The sequence below is a fragment of the Nicotiana tomentosiformis genome, chromosome 11 (genome assembly GCF_000390325.3).
Source record: "Nicotiana tomentosiformis chromosome 11, ASM39032v3, whole genome shotgun sequence".
In the NCBI taxonomy this organism is placed as follows: domain Eukaryota; kingdom Viridiplantae; phylum Streptophyta; class Magnoliopsida; order Solanales; family Solanaceae; genus Nicotiana; species Nicotiana tomentosiformis.
Genome location: NC_090822.1, coordinates 79,231,863 through 79,257,965, shown reverse-complemented (window position 1 = coordinate 79,257,965; position 26,103 = coordinate 79,231,863). Strand labels below are relative to the sequence as shown.

General features: G+C 34.6%; 1 protein-coding gene across 2 annotated transcripts; it reads left to right on the top strand.

The window, feature by feature from the left end:
- Window positions 1-263: 263 nt before the first annotated feature.
- Window positions 264-9,054, top strand: LOC104095618 (ubiquitin-conjugating enzyme E2 variant 1B-like). 2 transcript variants are annotated; one of them, XM_018770573.3, is made up of 5 exons: window positions 264-510; window positions 4,191-4,330; window positions 8,011-8,136; window positions 8,214-8,340; window positions 8,788-9,054. In XM_018770573.3, the coding sequence occupies exons 2-5, from the start codon at window positions 4,268-4,270 to the stop codon at window positions 8,844-8,846; spliced, it is 375 nt and encodes a 124-aa protein (XP_018626089.1). In that variant the 5' UTR covers window positions 264-510; window positions 4,191-4,267; the 3' UTR covers window positions 8,847-9,054. The 2 variants fall into 2 exon arrangements, with proteins under 2 accessions (XP_018626089.1, XP_009600074.1); XM_009601779.4 differs by having other exon boundaries at window positions 267-514.
- Window positions 9,055-26,103: the final 17,049 nt, after the last annotated feature.

The window sequence follows — 26,103 nt, the reverse complement described above, 5'->3', positions numbered from 1 at the left end:
ATCAATTTTGAATTAAGTTATAGCACATGTAATATATACATAACTGGCCGCTATATATGTAAAATATATGCTATATATAAAATGATTCTCAGTCTTTTAGGTACCTATATTGATTTCTTGAGTCCAAATATTAATTCCATAATAAGTATTTTTTTGCCTTTTTATTTAGATCCAATTTTATTAAGTGGTGTATGAAACCAAAAAGTTAGGACGGTATTGAGTAATACTTAGGTTCCGGACTCTTAGAATTTCACCCAAAAACAATGCGCAGTCAAAAATGAATGATCTTATGAACGTATTTTTTTCCCATTTAGTCCCTCCTCCCGGATTTTATTCCCTCAAGCTTGGTGAAAAGTAGAACTGCTGTCTCATTACAGACCATCTCTTTCTTCTTCCCCACCCTATTCCCTCTCTCTTTTATTTCTCGTTGCCTCGTTCTTTACTCTTTCTAGGAACACTTGGTTGGACTCCTATTAATTTAAAATGGGCTCAGAAGGATCATCTAGGGTTGTGAGTAAGCTTCAAAATTCCTCTAAATTTCCTGCACATTTTATGCTTTTGTTACATTTTAAGCTTGATATTAGTTTAGTTGTAAGTCTTTATTTATAGAACTCTCTTCCCCTTGTTAGTTTTAAAGTCTGTTTTTTGTTTGGATTCTGCATTTCCCTTGCTATTTATACCTTTATGATGTATGGGACTAGGGTTTCTTTCTTTGGTTTGTCACGAATTGGATTTACTGATGGGGGCGGACATATCCTGTTTCAATATAAGAAATCAATTAAGCCCTCAAAGAAAGAGTGCTCCATTTAAGGCACTGATAAAAAATCTGTTTTTCAAGGCAAATTAGTGGAGTGGAAGTTTAGAATTTTAGCTCTACAGGAAGAATTTGGTGCAAAATATTGTCTTATTGATGCCCAGGTCAAAGGTTCGTTGATTAAAATTCTAAATAATATGTTATTCCTGCGTCTGCTGAATGCTGTAATGTTGTAATTAGTTGCCTGAATGTTCAGGTTTTATTCTGTGGGAGCTTTACCATCTATATTGCTTCCACCTGTCTCCCCCCCCCCCCCCCAAAAAAAAAAACCCCCTAGGGGATGCGTTCTTGGTCTCCAGTTCTGTAACTAGAGTTCTCGCTTCATTTCAGTGAAATCAAAATCTAACCAGAGAAAGAGTTGTGTATGTGAGATATGTATGGTGAAAACTGAGGGAGAGGAGAAGGTAATATGACACTGAGATATTACATTAGAAGGTAGTTCGAAGTGTTTGTACATGTTAATATATTTTGTCTTTAGATAGGTTTGTTGGGACTTAGGTGAGCGCAACTGGAGAGAGAGAGAGCGAGGTAAAGGAAGGAATGCAAAGCTTCATGTGACTCATTGAAAATACCAACTGTTCTTCATCCGTAGGAGCAGTAAAAATAATATGAATTGATCACAGCTCCTATACTTATTGACTCAAGATAAGGTTCACAGACAATTGCCTTGAGAAATAGTAACGGTACATTTCCAAATAAGATGAATCTAAAATTAAGGACTTCATATTTATGGAGAGCTGCAACATTTTTAGCATCTTATGTAGGTCTCAGTTTTTAGCTTTTGTTAAGTATGCTAAATACTTGACCCATTTATCTTTAGACTTGTCAAAAACAACCAAACTTTCATGTGCATTAATATTAATTGAAGGCTGATTTAATCTGATTTTTCCTCTTTTGCTAAGTTCTAAGAGAATTATAAAAATAGTCAAATCTCTCTGGAAACCTTTGATATTTCTTCAAACATTGAGATTAAATTTCTTTTCATGTTAAATACTACGTACATGCAGTTGAATGACAATATGTCCTTGAATGGAATCTAACACATTTTGATCCGCTATATAACTTATATGCTTCCTCTCATACATTTGAGGATGTAATGATTTAAGTTAATCTCCAGTTGGTGGGAGTTCTGAAGCCTGCATTAATATGAGGAACAAGCCACTCACTAACATAGAATTTTTACTTAATATTGACACTTCATAATCCTGGGTGCACTTGTGTCAAGGCATGCTTGTGGTACTTATGAATTTTAAGTAATACAAAGGAAACATACTGGCACTGAACATGAAGTATATGATTCATACATCTTTCAGATACTTGTACCTGAGCTCATATAATTTGGCTTTGAGTCAACTAATTGATCCTTGAATGATTTTTTCAAAATGATAAAAGAATGATCTTTTCTAGGTGAAAGTGCTTGTCCAAGAGTAATAATGCAAATAGCCAATATGATTCCCTGGTTTGGTGGACTTTGGGCAGTGGCTTATTCTAACTTAATTAAAAGAGGCGGAAACAATATTAACAAAGCCAATGTTACTAAGAGATACGGATAGCACAGTCTACTACTGGCATCTCTTATTTCACTCGATATTCTTCAATGATTTAGAAACCTGACCTTGTGGCCCAGCTTAGATTGTTCAGCCTTGACAGTCTACTAAAATATCATTAAACTACTCTAATAAACGGTTATCTTTGCTCCACGGCTATGGGTGTTTGCAAAGAAGTGGACGAAACCTAGACTGAATTCTAGCCCCTTTTTTACATAGCTTATAACAACCTTCTGTCCTATGAAAATGCTACAGTAGTTAGGCAGTAACAGGATTTGATCCCCTAATCTGCGGGATTGATGATTTACCGCTTTGTTTTTGCTGTGTGGTGGATGTGTATTTGAGGCACACAAGGATTTCAAGTCTGGCTAGAACCATTTAAATAAGTCTCCTTTCTCTATATAACATTTCCAACATGTATTAAAGTGTTTGCATAGGTATGTTAAGTGGTCTATGAGAACCAGGTAGTAGAATTAGAAATGTAACTTATTTATTGTACTGTTTAATGGACATGGGTGCGAGTATCTGATACGGGTGTGATCTAGAAGTTGGATTCCTCAAAACCTAAATCTTAGAGTGCAAGGATACAGATGGAAGTACAAATATGGATTTCGGATACATCTAATAAATGTATACTTATAAAAAAACCGTCAATCCCAAGCTAGTTGGTGCGGTTATATGAATCCTCACTGACCATTTTGCTCCAGTGGAGTGGAGCATGTTCCGTTTCAATATTCGATAATCTAGGTTCTATAGTCCCTAAGGTTTTTCCAATGATAAGGACACAATGTAGGATGTGCCGATAGGGCGCACATTACAAGTTCAAAATTTTGCCACCGGCAAAAACCTATTATTTAAGTGAGAGGTGGGTAGAGGAGTCGGTCTATACTCTCCCGAATATTGAACCGTTGACCAACCAGCCAGTTGGGTTGGGCCAGCTAACCCACATGGTTTGCTCAGTTACAAAAAATAGTTTTCTGTATTTTCTACTGACGAATAAATCTCTAACAAGATCAAAAGACTCCTAACAATCATTGGATCTAATACGAGCTAACCAATAGAGCTAAGCCTTAATCCTAGCTCGTTTATATCTCCGATAGTGATCTTTTTCTTTCATTGTGTTCTATTTTTTCACTAAGTCTACGTGGATTTTAATTATCTATGTATATATGAATTATTAAATTAAGTCATTGAAAATATTTTAAATATCTAATGTTTTGTCCCATAAGTAGCACCCAAGGGTTTGACCTAGCAATCAATGTAGTAGGTGAAAAATCATGGAAGACCGGAGCTCAAATCACAAGAGAGACAAAAATGCTAGGTGATTTTTTTCCATCTGTCTAATGGGTAATGCTACCCTTTACCTATGCTAGTGATAGCAGGTACTCTGTGGAATAATAGAGGTGTGGGCAAACTGAGCCGGACACCACTATTATCAAAAAGAAAAAATATTTTATTAATTATGTCTCGTACAATAGGAAAATTTTCTAATACTTTATGTATACGTACAAACTAATAAATCGAAAATGAAAACCCAGTTGATCTAAACTTGTCGGTCATATTTGTAGTCAATGCACCAGGGACTCAGGAGAATTTGACCAAATCCTCGCACCCAAATTATGTTGAATGGCAGGTGGAACAGAGCTTTATGCTACTCTTAGCTACAAGCTGTTCAATATTCTTCACTATAAGATATAACATGTTTTTTTATCTATTTAGCTTTGTGTTTTTCAGTCTTTTCCAAGAAAACCGTTTTTAATGCACTACAATTTGCATACCATATAGGCATATTATTTAATCTTTATGATGATATTTGCTTTTATCTCCAGTCCCTAGGAGTTTCAGATTATTGGAAGAGCTTGAAAGAGGAGAAAAGGGAATTGGGGATGGAACTGTCAGTTATGGGATGGATGACGCAGATGATTTATACATGCAATCATGGACAGGAACTATAATTGGTCCTCCTAATGTAAGATTTTTCTTTCAGCTTTTGCAAAGATGTGCTTGTAGCTTCATATTTCTGTATTCTTGAATAAACAATGTATTTCCTTTTGGTAGTCAAGCTGCGTTTGATTGTAATTCCCTCTTGGTGCTCTGTGCTGTTAATGCAGGAATTTTGTCCATTAATTTGGTTCTTGGGCTAATCTTCAAATATCCTTGTTGACGATTGTATCACTTTTTCAACTTGTGGCAGGCTTGATGTTTAGTCACAGTTGAAACACCTTTAGCTGGCTAATGTAGAAATTATACTAAGATATGCTGAGGAAAGAGTAAATTAGTAGTTAATTGCAGACTTAGAATCACTTTTCTACCAAGTGCCTTGGAGGCTAAGTTCAAAAGTAGGTTTGCCTCTAAAAACATGATTTTTTCCGAGGCACATTTCTGCCACAAAACATTGAAAATGACTCATTTAAATTTAGTGCAACTACCAAAATCACCAAATCGTCCTTAGACCTGACAAAACTTACTAGCTGCTTCCAAGCTTAGTACACAATATAATCGAAGGAGCTACCCAAGTACAGCTTTTGTAGGGCCAAAGCATTTGAACATTTGCTTCAAGAGATTTTTTACTCATTTTTAGGTCTCGTAACATTCGCCTTTTAGGCTTTTAAAGGTAGTTACATCTCTTCGTAAACATGCATAAGCTGCTGCATTGTTAACTTTGTGGGCGACAAAATTCTGAATTTCCCCAACGTTTTATTGATGAAACAAAATCAACATCAAAAGTGTTGATGTGGTTGAAGTGCAAAGGGAAATACTCTGGTTTTTTAGTGTGGCTAGCTAGAAACTGACATGTTGGGTTAAATGAGCGATATAAGAAATCAAAGCTAGTTTTTGTTTCTGAAAATTATATCACAAAAATAGCATATCGGGTTTGACACAGTTGAGATCATGAGATTTGCAACAATTCCTATCTACTTTATTAAATGGTAGATGCAATGGTACTTGAGCTTCTAGGAAAAAATATTAGTCAACACGCCTAATTCCCGGGATTTTCGAAAACATTACACAGCTAATTGATAAGGATATGACATGCTATTTCTTCCCCCCTTACTCATCTACCTTAATTTTCTGTAAATAATGTCGTTGCTTGATTTCTTCTCAAACATTGAGGATGAACAATTTTGGACTGGATTTCAAGAGGTAGGTTGGTGAAGCAATAGAAACTCAAACTCTTTGGTGAAGAAGAAGATGGTAGGATAGAAAGATGTGGATGTAAACATGGTATTTTAGATAATAAGTAGACCCAAAAGGACTAAAATTGTTGAGTATATAAGTTTACCTGCAGCTACTCAGTACACTTCTATGTGAGGATAAGAAGGAATGAGGGAGAAGAAGTTGAGACATAGGAGAAAGAAAAAAGGAGGAAACAGAGATGTAGTCTAAACCTTAGAAGAAGATGAGCTAACTGCTTATTTCTACGTCTTTTTTTTTATACGGTAAATATTTTTATTAACAATTGGGGACTAACCCCGTATACAAGCCGTATACCAAAAAAGAGAACCTACACCAAAATATAGTTCTCAAGAAAAGAGATCCAATCCTCTATTATACAAATAGGGACCTCATGAGTACACCAAAAAGAAACTAGGAACGAAAAACTACTTTGCAATTTCAGAAAATCTTGTTCCACCCCTTCAAAAGCTCTCCTATTTCTCTCTTTCCATATCACCCACATGATTGCTAAGGGAGCGACACTCCATGCCCTTGGACTTCTCTTTCCACTCATGTGAATCCAACTATGCAACACCTCCTTCACTGTACCCGGCATCGCCCATTGCACCCCAAACAAATTAAGGATCACTCTCCACAAGGTCTGCATACACTCTACCCTCCCAAACTCCATTAGTGGGATTCTACTGGGTTGTTGTTGTTGTTGTTGTTTCCACAAGGATCACTCTCCACAACCGATTAGCCACTTTACAATGCAGTAGGAGATGATCTACATCTTCGCCCGAGCTTTTGTACATGAAGCACCAACTAACATAGGTGATCCTTTCTCTTTCTTAGATTTTCGATTGTCAAAATCGCTCCCCTCGCCGCCAATCACACAATGAAACACACCTTTCTTGGTGCTCTGGGAATCCAAATAGTAATGAGGGAAAACTTGGTCCTCTCTCACTAATAACCTCTTATAATAAGATATAACCGTGAATAATCCATTTTTACTCTCCCGCCATCTCCATGCATCCGATACATTATTCGGTGTATCCAACCCATAGAATAACTCAACTAGATTGTGAAATTCTTCCATCTCCCAATCCTGTTGATTCCTCCTAAATCTCATATCCCAATGAAGTACCCCTCCGTGGGACCTACAAATTTGTTGGACCGTCATCTCTCTCTGGCAAGATACTCTATATAAGTTAGGGAAAGCCTCCCTCAACTCGTTCTCCCCGCACCACTTATGCACCCAAAAATTAATCCGGCTTCCATCCCCAACCCTAAAGGAAATATGGCCACTAAAATCTTCCCACCCCTTCATAATACTCCTCCATAAGCCACACCCAAACGGTACTCTAATGTTTCTAGTCCTCCACCTCCCTTCCATAATACCATATTTTTCTGCTACTACCCCCTCCAAAATGCACTCTCCTCCACCCCAAATCTCCATATCCACTTCTCTGGCAAAACTTTGTTGAAAACTTTGAGATCTTTCACCCCGAGACCTCCCCATTCCTTTGGAGATGTGACAACTCTCCAATTCACTAAATGATACTTTAGGAACTCCTTACGTTGTGTCCCATAAAAAGTTTCGTTGAAGTCTTTCCAACCTCTCAGTCACTTTACCCGGAGCCTGCAAAAGTGACATATAATATGTATGTATGCTAGATAGAGTGCTTTTTATCAAAACTTCTTTCCCTCCTTTCGACAAGTACTTTTTTTGCTATCCCGCTAGCTATTTCTCTACTCTCTCAGTCACTGGATTCCACATTGCAAGATCTTTGCTCGATGCACCCAACGGTAGCCCCAAATAAGTAGTAGGTAAAGTATCCACCTTACAATTCAACGCATGTTCAATCTCTTCAATATTATCCACTTCTCCCACCGGTGTGATCTCACATTTTCTGAGGTTGATCTTAAGGCCTGACACAATTTGGAACCATATGAGAATCTGTCTCAAATAAGCTAGCTGAGACACCTCTGCATCACAAAAGACCAACGTATATGCAAATAACAAATGTGTAACTATAACATTGCTATGCCCACTAAGCGAAGCATCAAAGCCCTCAATTCGACCTTAACCCCAAGGTATTTCTTCACGTAGGGTTGCAGTGGTGCAGGTATCTAATCTGAGTTTTCAATGTGTAGATTTCTTCATGATTTATTTTATTTCAGTGTACTTCTTGTTTTTGATGAATTTTGAAGTCAAAAGAAGAAAACCTACCTTAACCATTGTGTATGTGTACAACGGTTTTATGCAGCCCCAAAGGGGGTGATCTAGTGGTCGAAGAACTGGAGTAGCAGTGTTGGGAACTAAAAGATTCGAGTCTCAGAAGAGGCGACACTAGGTTATTTCTTCCAATTTGCCTAAGCTTTGGAAAGGAGAGAGAGTTACTTGTTGCCGTCCTATTCGAGTCTTGTAATTACTTTGGTAATAATGAAAGCGAAGGTTTTATGCTTGTTATGACATTTACTGCTTGTCAGACTGTACATGAAGGGCGCATCTACCAGTTAAAACTTTTCTGCGGAAAGGAGTATCCAGATCACCCACCTAGTGTAAGGTTCCAAACAAGGATAAACATGAGTTGTGTAAACCAAGAAACTGGTGTGGTATGTACTACTTCCTAATTAACTTTTGTAAACTTGACAGTTAACAAAATAATCTTATATGTGAGAGACATTATCAGGTTGAGCCAAGTTTCTTCCCCATGCTAGCAGATTGGAAGCGCGAATACACAATGGAAGATATATTAATGCAGTTGAAAAAGGAAATGATGTCTCCCCAAAATCGAAAACTAGTTCAGCCTGCTGAAGGTGAGCTGTCAATGATTTGATTTTTAACTTCAGTTTTAACTGTTTTTACTCTTAATCAAAAATATTCTTTGGCACTGATGCTGCAGCAAAATAAGTTTTGAAGTACTTTTGCCATTTCTGCACTCCTCATCTCCCCTTCTAACATTCATGATCGAAGGGCTTGTAGCATTTCGAAAAGAGGATACATTCCCAAGATGAGCATAGCCCATAGCCCTATGTACAAACACATGTACAGCTGCACTCACCCATGAAGACATTCACACACACACACACACATTTTTTTATTTTTTTTATTCATTTATCTTCTCCTTGGATCATTTGCGAACTTAAATGTTGATGTTGATTTTCTCAGCATGAGCAACTTGGTTATGAATTTTGTGAACAAAATAGCTTTTTGAAAACTGTTAGAGATCTCCGTCCGATTGAACAATGCATTTATTTTGGCAGGCAATGAAGAGAATCGGGTGGATCAAAAAGGCTTGATTCTGAAATGTTGTATTTTGTAACTGGAGAAGAACATTGTTTATGAAAATGTATATAACCTTATTGCTCAGATAGTAGCAACTGTTGTCTTAATATCTGTATATGTAAATGTGTACGATTTTATTTGAGAAAGATGCCTGCTTATTCCTTCCTCAACTATGGGTATGGGAGGGATAGCTTGTTAATTTTCAAACTCTACTGGATAATGCAAACTTGTTTTATGTCTTGTGATATTCTGAATGATGCTCAAACTTTCTCGACTATACCAGCCATAGAATCCAGGAGTGAGTGCAGAGAGGACAGCAGCTGAGGGCAGATTTTCCTCAAATATCAAGTGAAATATATATATATATATATATATATATATATGTTATAAAATAAAGACCGTAAAGTAAAGACAAATATAGAGAGAAACTGATATATTATTCAACTTCAAATTCATGTATATAATGAACTGAAAACTCCTCTATTTATAGAAGAAAGGAAGCAGCTGCGAGGTTTTTCAGGAAGCAGCTGCAAGACTTTTCTTTAGCTGCTTGTAAGTTGTCTGCATGAGCTGCTTGTAACCTGCCTGTCTAATAAGAAGCTGCTGCAAATCATTTTATTGAGCTGCTTGCAACCTGCCTGCATCAGTTGCTTGTAGATAAACTTCAACAGAGTACTAAATGGATAATCTTCTTCAGGAAGATTATCTATAGCGGAGTAATAAATGAATATTCAAAATATTATTATTTTCATAACACTCCCCCTTGGATGTTCATTAAAAGGTATTGTGTCTCGTTAAAATCTTATTAGGAAAAACACAGTGGAAAAAATTCCAGTGAAGGAAAAAGAGTACACATATTTAGTAATACGCATTTCTAGATGCCTCATTAAAAACCTTATAAGGAAAACCCTGTGGGAAAAAATCTTAGTAAGGAAAAAGAGTACATCGCGTATTTTACTCCCCCTGATGAAAACCTTGTTTCAAATATTTGAGTCTCCGCATTCCAATCTTGTATACCATCTTCTCAAAAGTTGAAGTTGGCAAAGATTTAGTGAATAAATCTGCCGGATTGTCACTTGAACGGATTTGCTGCACATCAATGTCACCATTTTTCTGAAGATCGTGTGTGTAGAATAATTTTGGTGAAATGTGCTTCGTTCTATCTCCTTTTATAAATCCTCCCTTCAATTGGGCTATGCATGCAGCATTGTCTTCGTATAAAATTGTGGATCTTTTATCACACTCCAAACCACATTTTTCTTGAATAAAATGAATCATTGATCTCAACCATACGCATTCCCTACTTGCTTCATGAATAACTATTATCTCAGCATGATTTGAAGAAGTAGCAACAATTGACTGCTTTGTGGAGCGCCATGATATGACAGTACCTCCACATGTAAACACGCACCCGGTTTGAGATCGAGCTTTATGGGGATCAGATAAATAACCTGCATCTGCATAACCAACAAGATCTGTACTATCTTTGTTAGCATAAAACAAACCCATATCAAGAGTTCCCTTTAAATATCGCAATATATGCTTAATCCCGTTCCAATGTCTCCGTGTAGGAGAAGAGCTATATCTTGCTAGTAAATTAACAGAAAATGCTATGTCAGGCCTTATAGCATTAGTAAGATACATAAGTGCACCAATTGCACTAAGATATGGTGTTTCAGGACCCAGGAGTTCCTCATCCTCTTCTGGAGGTCGGAACGGGTCCTTATTCACTTCAAGTGATCGAACAACCATTGGTGTACTCAATGGGTGAGCTTTGTCCATGTAAAAGCGTTTTAAGACCCTTTCTGTATAGGCAGATTGATGCATAAAGATCCCATTTGCTAAATATTCAATTTGCAGTCCAAGACAAAGTTTTGTCTTTCCAAGATCTTTCATCTCAAATTCTTTCTTAAGATATTCAATTGTCTTTTGGAGCTCTTCTGGAGTTCCAACAAGATTTATGTCATCAACATAAACAGCAAGTATAACAAATTCTAATGCCATTTTTTTAATAAAAAATACATGGACAAATAACATCATTTATATAACCCTCTTTCAACAAATATTCACTGAAGCGATTATACCACATGTGCCCAGATTGTTTTAAACCGTACAAAGATCTTTGTAATCTGATTGAGTACATTTCCCGAGATTTTGAATATGCTTCAGGCATTTTAAATCCTTCAGGGATTTTCATGTAAATCTCATTATCAAGTGACCCGTACAGATAAGCTGTAACCACATCCATCATATGTATTTCAAGCCTTTCACGTAAGGCTAAACTGATGAGATATCGAAATGTTATGGCATCCATAACGGGTGAATATGTTTCTTCATAATCGACTCCAGGTCGTTGTGAGAATCCTTGTGCGACAAGGCGAGCCTTGTATCTTTCAACTTCATTTTGCTCATTCCTTTTTCGCACAAAAACCCATTTATGACCAACTGGTTTTATACTAGCAGGTGTTTGGACTACTGGTCCAAAGACCTCTCTTTTAGCAAGTGCGTTCAATTCTGATTGAATTACCCCTTGCCATTTTGGCCAATCAGATCTTTGTTGACATTCTTCGATAGATCGGGGTTCAAAATCCTCACTATCTTGCACAATGTTAAGTGCAACATTATATGTAAAAATATTATCCACCACTATTTCAGATCGATTTAAATTAATCACATCACCAATAGAACTTATTAAAAGTTCCTCGCTCACTTGAGCCTCAGGTTTATTGATTTCTTCAGGAATCTCATAACTAATCAGATCTTGGGTCTCTTCAGGAGATCCCTTCATAATATCATTTTCATCATTTGTCGATTTTCTTTTTCTAGGATTTCGATCCTTAGAACCCATAGGCCTACCATGCTTCAGGCGTGCTTTAGGTTCACTAGCTCTCATGCTAATAGATGGTCCTGCTGGGACATCAATTCGGATAGGCACATTCTCTGCAGGGATATGTGACTTAGTTATCCTTTTCAAATCAGTAAATGCGTCTGGCATTTGATTTGCTATATTCTGTAAATGGATGATCTTCTGGACCTCCTGATTACATATAGGGGTACGTGGATCAAAGTGAGATAATGATGAAACTTTCCACACAATTTCTCTTTTGATTTCCTTTTTCTCTCCCCCTAATTGTGGGAAATTTGTTTCATCAAATCGACAATCTGAAAATCGAGCAGTAAATAAATCTCCCGTCAATGGTTCAAGATAGAGAATAATAGAGGGTGATTCAAACCCAATATATATTCCTAACCTTCTTTGGGGGCCCATCTTACTGCGCTGTGGTGGTGCCACTGGCACATATACAACACATCCAAAAATTCATAGATGGGCAATGTTTGGTTCATGACCAAAAACTAATTGTGACGGATAATATTTATTATAATGTGTTGGTCTGAGATGGATAAGTGATGCTGCGTGCAAGATAGCATGGCCCCAAACAGTAGTGGACAATTTTATTTTCATAAGTAGTGGTCTTGCTATCAATTGCAGTCGTTTAATAAATGACTCTGCAAGGCCATTTTGAGTATGAACATAAGCTACCGGATGTTCAACTTTTATCCCAACTGATAGACAGCAATCATCAAAAGCTTGAGATGAGAATTCTCCAGCATTATCAAGGCGAATAGCCTTTATAGGATAATCTGGAAATTGTGCCCTTAATCGAATTATTTGGGCTAATAACTTTGCAAACGCCAGGTTGTGAGATGATAATAGGCACACATGAGACCATCTTGAAGATGCATCTATTAGGACCATAAAATATCTAAACAACCCACTTGGTGGGTGAATAGGTCCACATATATCCCCATGTATACGTTCTAAGAAGGTAGGAGACTCAATGCCAACCTTCATTGGTGATGGTCTAGTGATCATTTTGCCTTGATAACAAGCATCACAAGAAAATTCATTATTTGTAAGAATCTTCAGGTTCTTTAATGGATGCCCACTCAATTTTTTAGTAATTCGTCTCATCATTATTGATCCAGGATGGCCCAAACGGCCATGCCAAAGCACAAAAGTATTTGAATCAGTAAACTTCTGATTTACGATAGAGTGTGATTCAACTGTACTAATCTTTGAATAATATAAGCCAGAAGATAAAGTTGGTAACTTTTCTACAATGCATTTCTGGCCAGAAATACTCTTTGTAATACAAAGATATTCCACATTCATTTCATCTATTGTCTCAACATGATACCCATTTCGGCGGATATCTATAAAACTCAACAAGTTTCTTCGGGACTTGGAGGAGTACAATGCATTGTCGATAATAAGTTTTGTTCCCTTAGACAGAAATACAATAGCTCTTCCGGAGCCTTCAATCAAACTTATATTACCAGAAATTGTAGAAACATTTGTTTTTTCCTTATGCAAATAAGAAAAGTATTTCTGATCTTTGAATATGGCATGAGTTGTTCCACTATCAACTATACAAATATCTTCATGATTGGTCTTTGATCCAAACATAATTTGAGGATTATCCATATTCTTCAAAATGACATAAACAAAATAAATATGATAGTAAACATTATAACTTTTATTTATGTACAATAATTACATAACTATACTATCTACTACAAATAACAGAAATTAAAATATTTACATCTCTACAGATTCACTACCGATCACATGACTTGTTTCTTCTTCTGGGAGTGCAAAGTAATCAGCTACATCCAAATGCATGAAGTCTAAATTATCTTCAGAAATAAAATTTGCTTTAGCATTTTCTCTGTCTTCTTCAGGGAAGCTTGATATAGCTCAACCAGGTGCTTTGGCATACGGCATGTACGTGACCAGTGCCCTTTTCCTCCACATCTATAGCATGCATTTTCTGGCTTTGCTACTTGCACCGCTTCATGCTTTTGTTCCTTCCTTTTCCACTGCTGGTGGTGAGGAGGGTTCTTTGGTGCATTATTATTACCACGATTAGAGTTTTCTCCCCGACCAAGGCCATGACTACGACTGGGGCCACGTCCTCTTCCAAGTTTAGCTTAGTGGAAGTTCGTCTCATTCACTTCTGGGAATGAACAAGAACCAGTAGGTCGGCTTTCATGGTTTTTCATTAATAGCCCATTATGTTGCTCGGCTACAAGAAGATGTGAGATAAGTTCAGAATACTTTTTGAATCCCATCTCTCGATATTGCTGCTGCAGGAGCATATTCGAGGCATGAAAAGTGGTGAAAGTTTTCTCCAACATATCATGATCAGTAATATTATCACCACATAGTTCCAGTTGGGAAATAATTCTGAACATAGCAGAATTATACTCACTGATAGATTTAAAATCTTGTAGCCTTAGATGAGTCCAATCATAACGTGCCTGTGGAAGAATGACCATCTTCAGGTGGTCATATCTATCTTTCAAATTACTCCACAGTATGACTGGATCTTTAACAGTAAGATATTCCATTTTCAGGCCCTCATCAAGGTGATGGCGTAGGAATATCATTTCTTTGGTACGGTCTTGGTTTGATGCCTGATTTTTATCTTTGATGGTGTCTGCCAGACCCATCACATCAAGATGAATTTTGGCATCAAGCACCCAAGACATGTAGCTTTTGCCCGATATATCCAGGGCTACAAACTCAAGTTTAGAAAGATTTGACATTATTTAGAAAAAGAAAGTTCGTACCTCTGATACTTTTAAAGTATTTTCTCGAGATGGCAGAGTCTCGTGCTGATAACGTGTTATAAAATAAAGACTGTAAAGTAAAGACAAGTATAGAGAGAAACTGATATATTATTCAACTTCAAATTCATGTACATAATAAACTGAAAACTCCTCTATTTATAGAAGAAAGGAAGCAGCTGTGAGGCTTTTCAGGAAGCAGCTGCAAGGCTTTTCTTTAGCTGCTTGTAAGCTGTCTGCATGAGCTGCTTGCAACCTGCCTGTTTAATAAGAAGCTGCTGCAAATCATTTCATTGAGCTGCTTGCAACCTGCCTGCATCAGCTGCTTGTAGATAAACTTCAACAGAGTACTAAATGGATAATCTTCTTCAGGAAGATTATCTATAGCGGAGTAATAAATGAACATCCACAATATAATTATTTTCATAACAATTGTCACTATTTTTGTTATATACATCTCAATTTATATATATGTGTGTGTGTGTGTGTGTTGTATATGTATATATGTTAAAGGTGTTGAAATCACATCTTTTTTAGATTATGAGCAATATCATATTAATTTTCTAGTTACTGGAGAAGTATTTTTGTCACCTGAATAGCATGTTTGGTCCTCCTGTATTTTTACTTAAGTCTGGTGGTTAAAAAGAATTCCAAGTAAACACATACAAAAATTTCACCATTCTGCAAGCCAACGAAATGCACCAATTACTTTACCTTTGTTTTCAAGTGATTGATAAAATGATTAATTTTGTTAATATAGGAGCTTTGCTTTTCTAAAAGTTCAATGTCTACCCATATTTTGGGTAGAAAACAAAATAAACACCTCTAGTCGTTGATTTGCGACACTGAAATGGTTGATGAAGCTGTGTATTTGGTGAAATTACCTGGCTGATAGTAAAGCCCATTTCTTTTTATCGTTATTTAGTTGAAATCGTTCAGTGGAAAGCCCTACTTCTTGTTCGTAGTTGCCTATGACAATTGTTTTTCTTTTTTTAGAGTAGGATCTGAGTTTAGCATTCTATTGAAATCTAGAGTCTATCATGAACTGTCTCTTCTTCTACGGGATCATTTGATTCAAGGGATTAGGTGGGTTATTCCGATTATGAATTTTTGTATTAAATTTATTCCGTATTGATTAGAGGTATTATTAGCTAAAAACGTTATTATTTCTACACCAAAATCTTAATCTAATTTATCCTATATAAAAAGTGGAATAAATTATCTAGATCGTAATCTTTGGTTATAATCCCCAAAATTATAAGTTTGAAATATTTCGATTTTAACCAAACGATCCCTAATAATATAAATGTGGTATTATGATCTATTATGACATAAACTGAGGTTGTATCCCAAACTTTATGCTTCATCAATGGTTAGTTGTTATTTTATACTTGATGTTGAGATAGATATATTTTTTAAATATATTAATCATTTGATGTATGCTGTTGTTAGTAATTTGCTGAGACAAGGAAATTACATATATGGATAGGTCTAGAGATAGGGGAAAATCTGTCCTATTTCCTGTGAATATGGTCAAAACTCTGATTTTCTCAAGTCCAAAACGACATTAAACGAATATTAACCTCTTTTTGTCATGATTAGTATTACTTCCTTCTGTCTATTTTATCTTTGGTACACCTATTAAGAAAATAAAAATTCATAGAGGAAAAAAAATGTATTCACTAAATTAACTTTAATTAATTGTTACATTGACACATTGGAATATATAAATAAGGGCAAATTTTGGAAAAATAAAATTAATTCTTTCTTGTTTATGTAAATTGACACTTATTTTAGACCAAAATAAAAAGGTAAAATGATCACTTATTGTGGACCGGAGAAAGTAATATTTAATTTTTGTACAAGCTCGCTTTTTATTGTGTTTCATGAGAAAAACTTACAATGTGACTTGATGAACCAGACGTTAATTAACAACTTCTTTTTGTCACGATTTGTATTAACATTTTACTTTTGTTTAAACTCGCTTTTTGTTGTGTTTCATGAGAAAAACAACAATGTGACTTGGTGAACCATACGTTAGCTAACAACTTCTATTTTTCATGATATGAGACACTAAACGTAACGTAAAAAATCATTTTATTATCAATATATAAGTATATAATATTTAAATTCTACAAGGAACATATTAATTAGGTCATTAGTTAAGTCTTGGTGAATAGAGTTATCCGTGCTAGCATATAGTAGGTATTGTGTGAAATTAATCGAGTGTGCAATTTGATCTCAACACTACGATTATAAAAAAATAACAGATCACTAATGACGTTATATTTTACTGATAATTTTAAAGTCCTTTCCTCATGTTTCACTCTTAACATAGTGACCTTCGTCGTAGTTTTTGGATATTACACTTACTTTCCTTTTTTTTTTGTAAAAATTCTTTTTTACCTAATTTTTTTACTGTAAATAAAATACATTATGACATATCTGCCTTTTTTAGGACACTATTCTATTTAATTAATATTGTGATCATTCTCTAAGTTCCTTTACAACTTGTTTGGATGGTTGTTACCTATTGTATTGTATCGTATTGTTACTTTAAATACGATGTTTGTTTTGATTGTTACTTAAATTTTATTGTATCGTATCGTTAAATTCGTCGTTACATAACGACGAAATGTGCCACTTTATGTAAAGACCGATTTGGTGTGGTCGCGTCGTTACCTTGTCTTTTTATCTCAATCTCACCCTTCATTATTATTAAATAATTTTATTTTACCATTTACCCTACTTTTTTATATAGTAATTTTACCCAGTGCCATAATTTTTCTTAATAATATTCCAAGTTTATTCTTCATATTGGTGGTGTGTGATATCATGAAACGATGACAAACGACATAATCTATCCAAACATTGTATTTATCAAACGATACAGTACAATACAATACAGTACGATACAATACATTATGAAACGATACGTAACAACCATCCAAACATGCTGTTAGGAAAATTAATTCCCGAGCAAAGCCAATTGATTCTTCATGCACAAAGTATAGTATTTCATTCTTTTGAAAGAGTTCTCTTTTTTCTTTTTTCTTCTTCTTTTGCTACTCTTTCGAAAGTTCCAAACCCTAAACTTAACTAGCCCTAATACTCCATTTCATTTAAATTGTAGAAGAAAAGATATGATATCATTGAATATCAGATGAGGAATTCAAAACTATTTTAATGGAAACAAGATTTGTTAAAAGAAAAAGACTTCTGAATGAAATCTATGCAAGCTCCTTATCTGGAAGTATCTCCATATACAATTCTTCATCATATTCTTTTCTTTCTTCCCATTAAACCCATTGCCAAAATGTTATATACTATCTGAGCAAAGGAAACAACGATGGCTCCCAGATCTTGATTTCATCGATGATCAATTCATCCACAAATAAAAAAATAGCCAAAATGGTAGAAGGTATTTACAAAAAGGAGTTGAATTCATCAATAAGATATTGTCATTTTGCGGGAAATATTCTAGGATTAGGTCCTTGGTTTTCTGCAAAATTTTATGTGTTGAGGTTGCAAGTAACATTAGGAAAACCCAAAGATGGTTATATAATTAATTAATAATAAGTTAAAAAGGAAAAATTAGTCCGATCATAGATTTTCATTAATGAAAAATAGACTAAAACAATTAGGGATTTTTTCGTTCATATACAATATTTGAAACTTATTTACCAAAATTGTCCTAGTTTTGTTTATTACCTGCCCTAAACAAGTTTTTCTTACAATTTATATACAACCTATTATTAGTGCTTTAATTTGAGAGATTCAGTTACACATTTTTTCCTTTTTTCTCTCCTCTCCTCTTTCCCTATCCTATTTCCACATTACACGTAGCTGGGGATATGCAAATTACTAACGTTCCGAAATTCATAGAATTTCAGAAAATTAAAGCGTAACAAAAATAAAAAATGAGCAAACATATTTAAGGCTCCATTACGTCAGTTTAACCGTTTTTGAATTCTTACACAGGCTGCCCCAACTTCAATATAAGAGGTTCTAGATAAGTTGCATTATCATACGTTTTATGAAAATTGAAACCTTTTGCACTGTGTCATAGTGGGACAACAAGGACTGGTATAAATGTCGACTCAATAAATTTTGAAGGTGTTTGACTCTCCACCATTGACAGCCATTAAAAAGTTTTGAAGCTTTGAATTCGAATTTAGGTTTTCAAAAACTATTATTTGTTTGGATTGGGTGTTGTTGCAAATAATTTGGAATATTGTTTGGTGTTTATATCTCAATTTTGAGGGTGTTCGGTGAAGATTAGACTTGATTTTGGCTGAATTTAAGATTAAAACTCGAAGAAGAAGAAGAAGAAGAAGAAGAAGAAGAAGAAGAAGAAGAAGAAGAAGAAGAAGAACACTTGACATATAATATACTTATCAAGTTGTAGTATAATTGTATGTAAATTGTATTTTGTTGTAGTTATATTTTTTTTATTTGAATGTTGTATGAAAGTTGAAAAATAGTTATATAATATATGAATTGTTGTATAAAATTTATATTTAAGTTATCAATACTATCTTTTTACATAAAGTTGTTGATATGCATCAAAATTGACTAAGTTGATATGTATCAAAAGATTTTTAAAAAATCTGATCTTTACGGTAGGGATGGCTTACGTGTATTGGAAGAATCCTTTGTGACACTCAAACCTTATATTGCATTACATGCAACACTAACTCTAAATAATCAGTTTGAAGAATTAAGTATGGGTGATGAAACTTGTAGATAATAAGAGGGTAAGATATCTTAAAAAGGGATGGAAGAAGTATGCAGCTCGCCACAAATTGAAAATTGGGGATATCATCATAATTCAAAGGACACTAGTAATGAAGCAAGTATTGGATATTTCTCCAAAAACAGAAAACAACAACAGTGCTCGAAAAAAGCCAGAAGAATTAGCCAAAAGCGATGTCCTTCGTACTAAGTATGATATCATAATACAGAAAAAGGGCAGAGTGATTAAATAAGTAAATTAAAAGGTCTATGGATTCCTGAACATGCTGCTGAGGACTAGTCTTCTACCTGCAGAGTTTTGTTTTCTATAACAGCAACTAACAAATAATAATACATTCATACATTAGTATTACAGTTGGATCATTCATAAACAAAATAGGTAGGTTGGTTTTATCTGATTTATACATAGTAAAAATAAATTTCATACAACTAATTATATATTATACAACTTATTTATAACTTATCTATAACTTTCATACATTATTTCTACCCAGTTAAATACAACTACAGTATCATACAACTTTACTATAATTTTTATACAAATTTTATACAATATGTCTTTTGTATATATTTTGTATCTGATCTGTATATATTTTGTCTGTGGTGTGTGCTTCTTCCTATCTAAAATTCCAATTAAAACTTACTCTCTTAAGACAATTTTGATACATATCAACAACTTTGTGTAAAAAGATAGTATTGATAACTTAAATACAAATTTTATATAACGATTCATACATTATACAACTATTTTTCAACTTTCATACAACATTCAAATAAAAACAAATATATAACTACAACAGAATACAATTTACATACAATTATAATACAACTTTACTACAATTTCGCAAGTATATTGTATATCATGTCGTCGTCTTCTTCTTCTTCTTCTTCTTCTTCTTATTATTATTATTATTATTATTATTATTATTATAGCCCAATTAAAGTGAAGTGAATCTTCAGGCTTTGCAATTTTAACTTCCTTGAGCATTTATCTTTTCAAATCATAAACTGATATTCCTTATGAGTATTCAGGCTTTGCAAGAGAGAGACATATGACCAACTAAAGCGAAGTGAATCTTCAGGCTTTGCAAGAGAGAGAGAGACATATGACCAACTAAAGCGGAGTAAATCTTCAGGCTTTGCAAGAGAGAGAGACAGAGACCGAGAGAAAGACGAAGAGAGAGAGAGTGGACAATTATAAAAGGATAAGGAAAGAATTGATATTCCTTATTCAATTTCTAATATAAAAGGATACTCATTTAAAATTTATTTGTATATAATTGGTAAATTATATATGACCATGTAATTAAATTAAAACTTGAGTAGGGAGGGTAATAAGGTTTCAAATAGTCTATAGTAAGGTAAAAATAGCAAAAAATTATTATAAGAAAATCAAAATAAGGGATGTTGGAGTTACTTGAAGACCAAGTACTGTGCTGCTTGACTGTAGGCTTTAAAAATCACTTTTATGTGCTAAGACAAGCTTCTAGGCATGGTATGCCAAGTTATCTCAAGCTCTTTGTTTTAAAGGGTATAAGCATTTCTTAAATGACTATTCTTTATTTGTTAGGAAGACTTGGGTGTTCTATTATTTTCATAGCTGTTTATGTGGATAATATAATATTGACTAGGGATGACTTATTTGAAATTTCTGTTCTTAAATGTTTCCTGGATTACCTGTTCAGAATTAAAGAATTAGGACTACTCAATTACTTTTTGGTATTGAAGTTCATTGTCACATTTCAGGTGTTCTATTGCATCAAAAGAAATTTGTGGTTGATTTGCTCGATAAGTATAACTGAACTGATGTTTCTAAGGTTGTTAGTACTTTAGATATTACTCACATGCTAGGTATTGAAGTTTATTATCAAAAATCAGATATTATATTGCATCAAAAGAAGTTTGTGGCTGATTTGCTCAATGAGTATAACTGTACTGATGTTTATGAGGTTGTTAGTTCTTTGGATATTACTCACAAGCTGCATTCCGGCCTTGGTGATTTACTGCCAAAGCATGATAGTTATAAGAACTTAATTGGGAAGTTAAACTTCTTGACTCGCGCTAGGCCGGCCTTGTGTTTTGTTGTTAAGCATTTAAGCTAGTTTTTACAAGTACTTAGGTTTTCCCATATGGCTGTAGCTTTACATGTTTTAAGGTACTTAAAGGGCATTTATGGAGTATTTCTCAATAATTCTTCTGATCTATCTATATTTGTTAGTTGTGATAGTAATTGGGCTGCCTATCCTAATTTTGGAAGATCTCCGTTAATAGTTTTTACATTTATTTGGGTGGTAGTCTCATTAGTTGCAACTATAAGAAACAACCTATCATTTCTCTATCTTTTGTTGAGATTGAGTACGGGGCCATGAGCAAAGTGGTGGATGAGTTAGCCTAGTTAGTAAAGTTATTATCTGAGTTGGGTATTCCTATTCATGCTTCCAGTACCACTTTTGTATAACAGTCAAGCTGCCATTCACATAATCAAAAATTTAAAGTTTCATGAACGTACTAAACATATTAAAGTTTATTGTCATTTTATTGGCACTAAGTTGACTGATGGACTCATCTCTTTGTCTCATATTCTCACTTCCTTACAACTAGCAAGTCTTTGATTGGTTTGCGGCATTGCAACTTAACGCAAGTTGGGTGTGCGCCTACCCTCCAACTTGAGGGGATATTGGATTTACATGAACACCAAGTACTGGGCTGCTGACTGTAGGTGTTAGTTTAAGATAGTTTGGGCCGAGCCCAACTCCTTTTCGTTATAAGACCCGATTTTGTAATGTAATAGTGACCCAAAATATACATAGGGGCATGTGAAATATTCTGGACTTTTAACTCTGTTTGCACAAGAATAATTCCTCTCTTTCTCTCTCTCTCAAATCCTAACAACGAATCTGTAAATTCTCATCAATTTTGCATCCTAATAAGGGAAGTAAGCGTAATATCCAAAATCACGAGAGAAGTCATTGTGATAGAGCAAAACGTAAGGAGAAATCTCCGAAATTTTCCTTATATTTTACATAAATTTCTCAATTTTTCAAAAGTTAAAATGCTATGTAAGCCCACACAGCCCCGGCATCATTTCTTTTCCTTTCACGATTAACTCTACGAAGTTTCCAGTAAAGCTAAAGCCAAAAGCCTTGAAAGGCGTTGGCACACATACCTAATTTATTATTAAAGCAAACAATCTTTGTTTTTCCTTTAGGAGAATGATGCATTAACCTCCACGCCATAACATCCGCTCGTTTGCTTCTACTTCTTGTAAACTACTATTAAGTCTTTGAAGCCACAAAAGGGAAGAGAAAATTTAAAAAGAAGGTACTTGAAGCATCCTTAAATTAAATTCATAGACAATATGATTATGTTGAAGTGAGAGAAGCTATTTCACTTGATATTAAATTTAATTAGGAAAATTATTAAATATTTATGCAAACAAAAAAAGAAAGAAGAAATATTTAAAAACGTACTCACACCGGAAATAAATTACACCAAATTGATATATACGTGACATGTAATTGCCTGTTGAACCAAGAGCTGTTGACATTTGTCTACGGCAATGTAATAAGTTAGTAGTTAGGAGTTAAAGCACTATAGAGTTAGGCGGTTAAGTAGTATAAATGTACAGTACCGTTTCATTTTTCTGTTAAGCAGATATACAGTAACAAGAGCACAATTGCTCCTTTTCTTTCCTCTGCTTCTTCTCAGCTTTCATCGCCATAGCTAGGAGTAGAATCTAGAGTTCATCATGGTATCAGAGCTCGAGTTAACGATCTATATCACTCAATTTCAACTCTAGATTCATCATCCTCAATTTTTGTGATGACCCAAAAATGTTATCTTTAAATTTAATAAGTAATTCTGTGTTCTAAGACCTCAAAAAGTACTGTTTATCATTCCTTGACTTGCGTGCGCAGTCCGTATAATTTTCGGAAAAGTTTTTGTATGAAAAATGGATTAAAATGTAAAATAAAGCTTTAAAACTCAATTGAGTTGACTTTGGTCAACATTTTGAGCAAACGGACTCGGATCAGTATTTTAATAGTTCCGTTAGGTCCGTATCGTGATTTGGGATTTGGGCGTATGCCCGGAATCAAATTCCGAGGTCCCTAACCCGAGATATGGAATTTTGATAAAAAATTAAAAGTTTGAAAGCTTAATGATTTTTAAGAATTTATTGATATTGGATTTATTGACACCGGGTCTGTATTTTAGTTTCGGAGTCCGGTATAGGTCCACTATAATATTTATGACTTGTCTGCCGAATTTGGTGAGAATCGGAGTTGATTTGACGTGATTTAGACGTCCGGTTGTAAAAATATAAGTTTTGAAGTTTTCTTGAAAATTCCCTTTGATTTGTTGTTCGATTCGTAGTTTTAGGTGTTGTTTGGGCGATTTGATCGCGCAAGAAAGTTCGTATGATATTTTAGGACTTGGGTGCATGTTTGGCTGGGAGCCCCGACGCCTTGGGTCGATTTCAGGTGGTTAGCGGATCATATTTGGACTTGAGGAAACTGCAGAAACCTGCTTCTGGTTTCCTTCTTCGCGTTCGCGAGGGGAGTCTCGCGTTCGCGAAGAGGAAATTTGGACTGGCACAAATTGTGCTTCGCGTTCGCGACTAAGGGCACGTATTTGCAAAGGGTCGAGATGCAAAGCTTCGCGTTCACGATCGAAGTCTCGCGTTCGCGATCGAAACCTCGCGTTCGTGAAGGGGAAATGACCGAAGAGGATTATTATTATGATAGTTATTGGTTTAATTTGAGATTTTATTATTATTTCTGTTAATTCTTCATGTATGTTAGGCTTACCTAGTCTTAGAGGCTAGATGCCATCACGACATCCTACGGAGGGAGATTGAGGTCGTGAAAACAATAAATTAATGTGGAGAATTTGAAAAATATAAATTTATTGTAAGGTTATTTTTGTCTTGAATAAATTAATTTTCTGCTTCTGATTCTTAGAAGAAGCTAGAATTTGCAGCTTCTCCCCCAAAGCAATAAAACTGCTTCTACTGCTGCTCAAAAGTACATTTTTATTTTGGCCAAACACCTTAAATTTTTCAAAAATTACTTTTTCGACAAAAAAAGATACTTTTGGCCTCTCAGACGTTTGGCCAAACAGGCTCTATATTAGTTCCAACATCTTGAGTAGCAAGCCACTCGGTATTCCGGCGATTTTCAGTAGCAAGCCACTAGGTATTGAATATCTTTCCTCTCGTATGATTTAGATTTTTCTTGTTGGATACTAATCCTCTATTAAGATCTATTCTTGAGTACCAACTTGATTAGTATCTTTTCACTCGTATGATTTATATTTCTCTTTTCTTTGCTTTATTTGTTTTACGCTACCATAGAATAGTGGGATGAATATCTATTCTAGACATCTTTCATATTCCTTTAATCATCACTTTTAAAATAATAAAAATTTGTGGAGAGTTTTGCCAAAGGCCTATGGAAGTGCACATTTATCGCATTTAACTTCGACTGGCAACTCTTGAATGACGTTTTAAAAAAAATACTGAAAAATAAATCGAACTATACCGTTACCGAAAAAAATTTGAGATGATTTCAAAAAGTCTAGTTTTGATTATACAAAATGGAATAACCGAAAAATTTATATAATACAAATATTATAAAATTATCGATCGAACCGAACCATTGACACCCCTGAGCCTAGGCATAGAATCGAATGATTCAGGGCTAGAAGTATTTTAGCTCAACTTGGCTTAGCTCATTTCAGAAACAGTCTAGGCAATCGACAAATTTCCGTCATATCGACTCATCTCACTCAAAGTTCGACAAACCTTGGCTCGGTCAAAAATCGTGTTCCATTATGCTGAACTCTTTGCTCAGTTTAATTTGGTTGTAATCCGTAATTTTATTTAAAATTAAATTCATTCCTTATGTTTGATATGTTAATTCAATTTTAAAAATAGAGAGATCAGAAACAAGAAAAGTGAAAAAAAAAGAAGGAAAGGATGAGATAGAGCTGTTTTCGAAAAGCTACGAATAATTTACAAGATGTGTTCAATTTGTGAAGACTTCTGTTATCCAAACAAGGGTGGAGTGCTGGCTTACTAGTAGGCGGTGGATATAGTCCCAGTGATGGCGAATTTAATCGAACTTAATATTTTGAACGTAAATATATGTGTAAAAAGTTATATACAGGAAAAATTATTGAATTTTTATTAAGTATTAAATTTAGATTTATAATTTAGAAAGTACAATACATTTTGTTGGAATCGAAAATAATAAGGCGTCATGCGAAAGCTAACAAAGTAAAGTTTGGCGACGATAAAGAAGACGACAAAAAGAAGTATTCTTAAAAAGGGATAACATTCTAATATAGTTTGGTCAACTGACCTACGTACGATGAAACTAATATATAAAAAAAACATAAAATATTGAGAAAAAATTTCCCCCTAAAAAAACTCTCGTAAGGACCATTGTAGATCCTATATTGTTTTTTATGTGATGGAGCGATCCTCAATTTATAGAGGTCACAATATTTTTCTCCAAGAAAGATATATGTCAAATAAGGAAGAGATACATATATTTTTTAAGGAAAAGTAAAACAATTATGATCAATATTCTATCCTTCTTTCATGTAAAAGAATAAATTCAAATAAGGTAAAAAATCATGATAAATTTTTAATAATTCTCCCCTTTGGCCTAAATTTGTTTGACAATGCTTGATCCGCCTTCTTCACATATTCTTCGTCACTACTGTTTGAGATAGTTAAAAATAGGTATGAGTTAAAAATTAGAGCCCCGTGCGTTAAAGGTGAGCACAGATTAAAAATATTGAAGACTTGTATTGAAAGCGAGCGAGCAGAATTAAAAGTAGAGCTCATGCGTTACAAGTAAGCATGAGTTAAAAGTGGAACCTTGCGTTAAAAGTTAGCAAGG

Excerpts from the sequence above, each read along its gene's own strand:
- LOC104095618 (XM_009601779.4), top strand. The coding sequence starts at position 484 with ATGGGCTCAGAAGGATCATCTAGGGTTGTGA. Across the intron at positions 515-4,190 it reads AGGATCATCTAGGGTTGTGA|TCCCTAGGAGTTTCAGATTA; the intron begins GTAAGCTTCAAA and ends TTTTATCTCCAG. Across the intron at positions 8,137-8,213 it reads TAAACCAAGAAACTGGTGTG|GTTGAGCCAAGTTTCTTCCC; the intron begins GTATGTACTACT and ends AGACATTATCAG.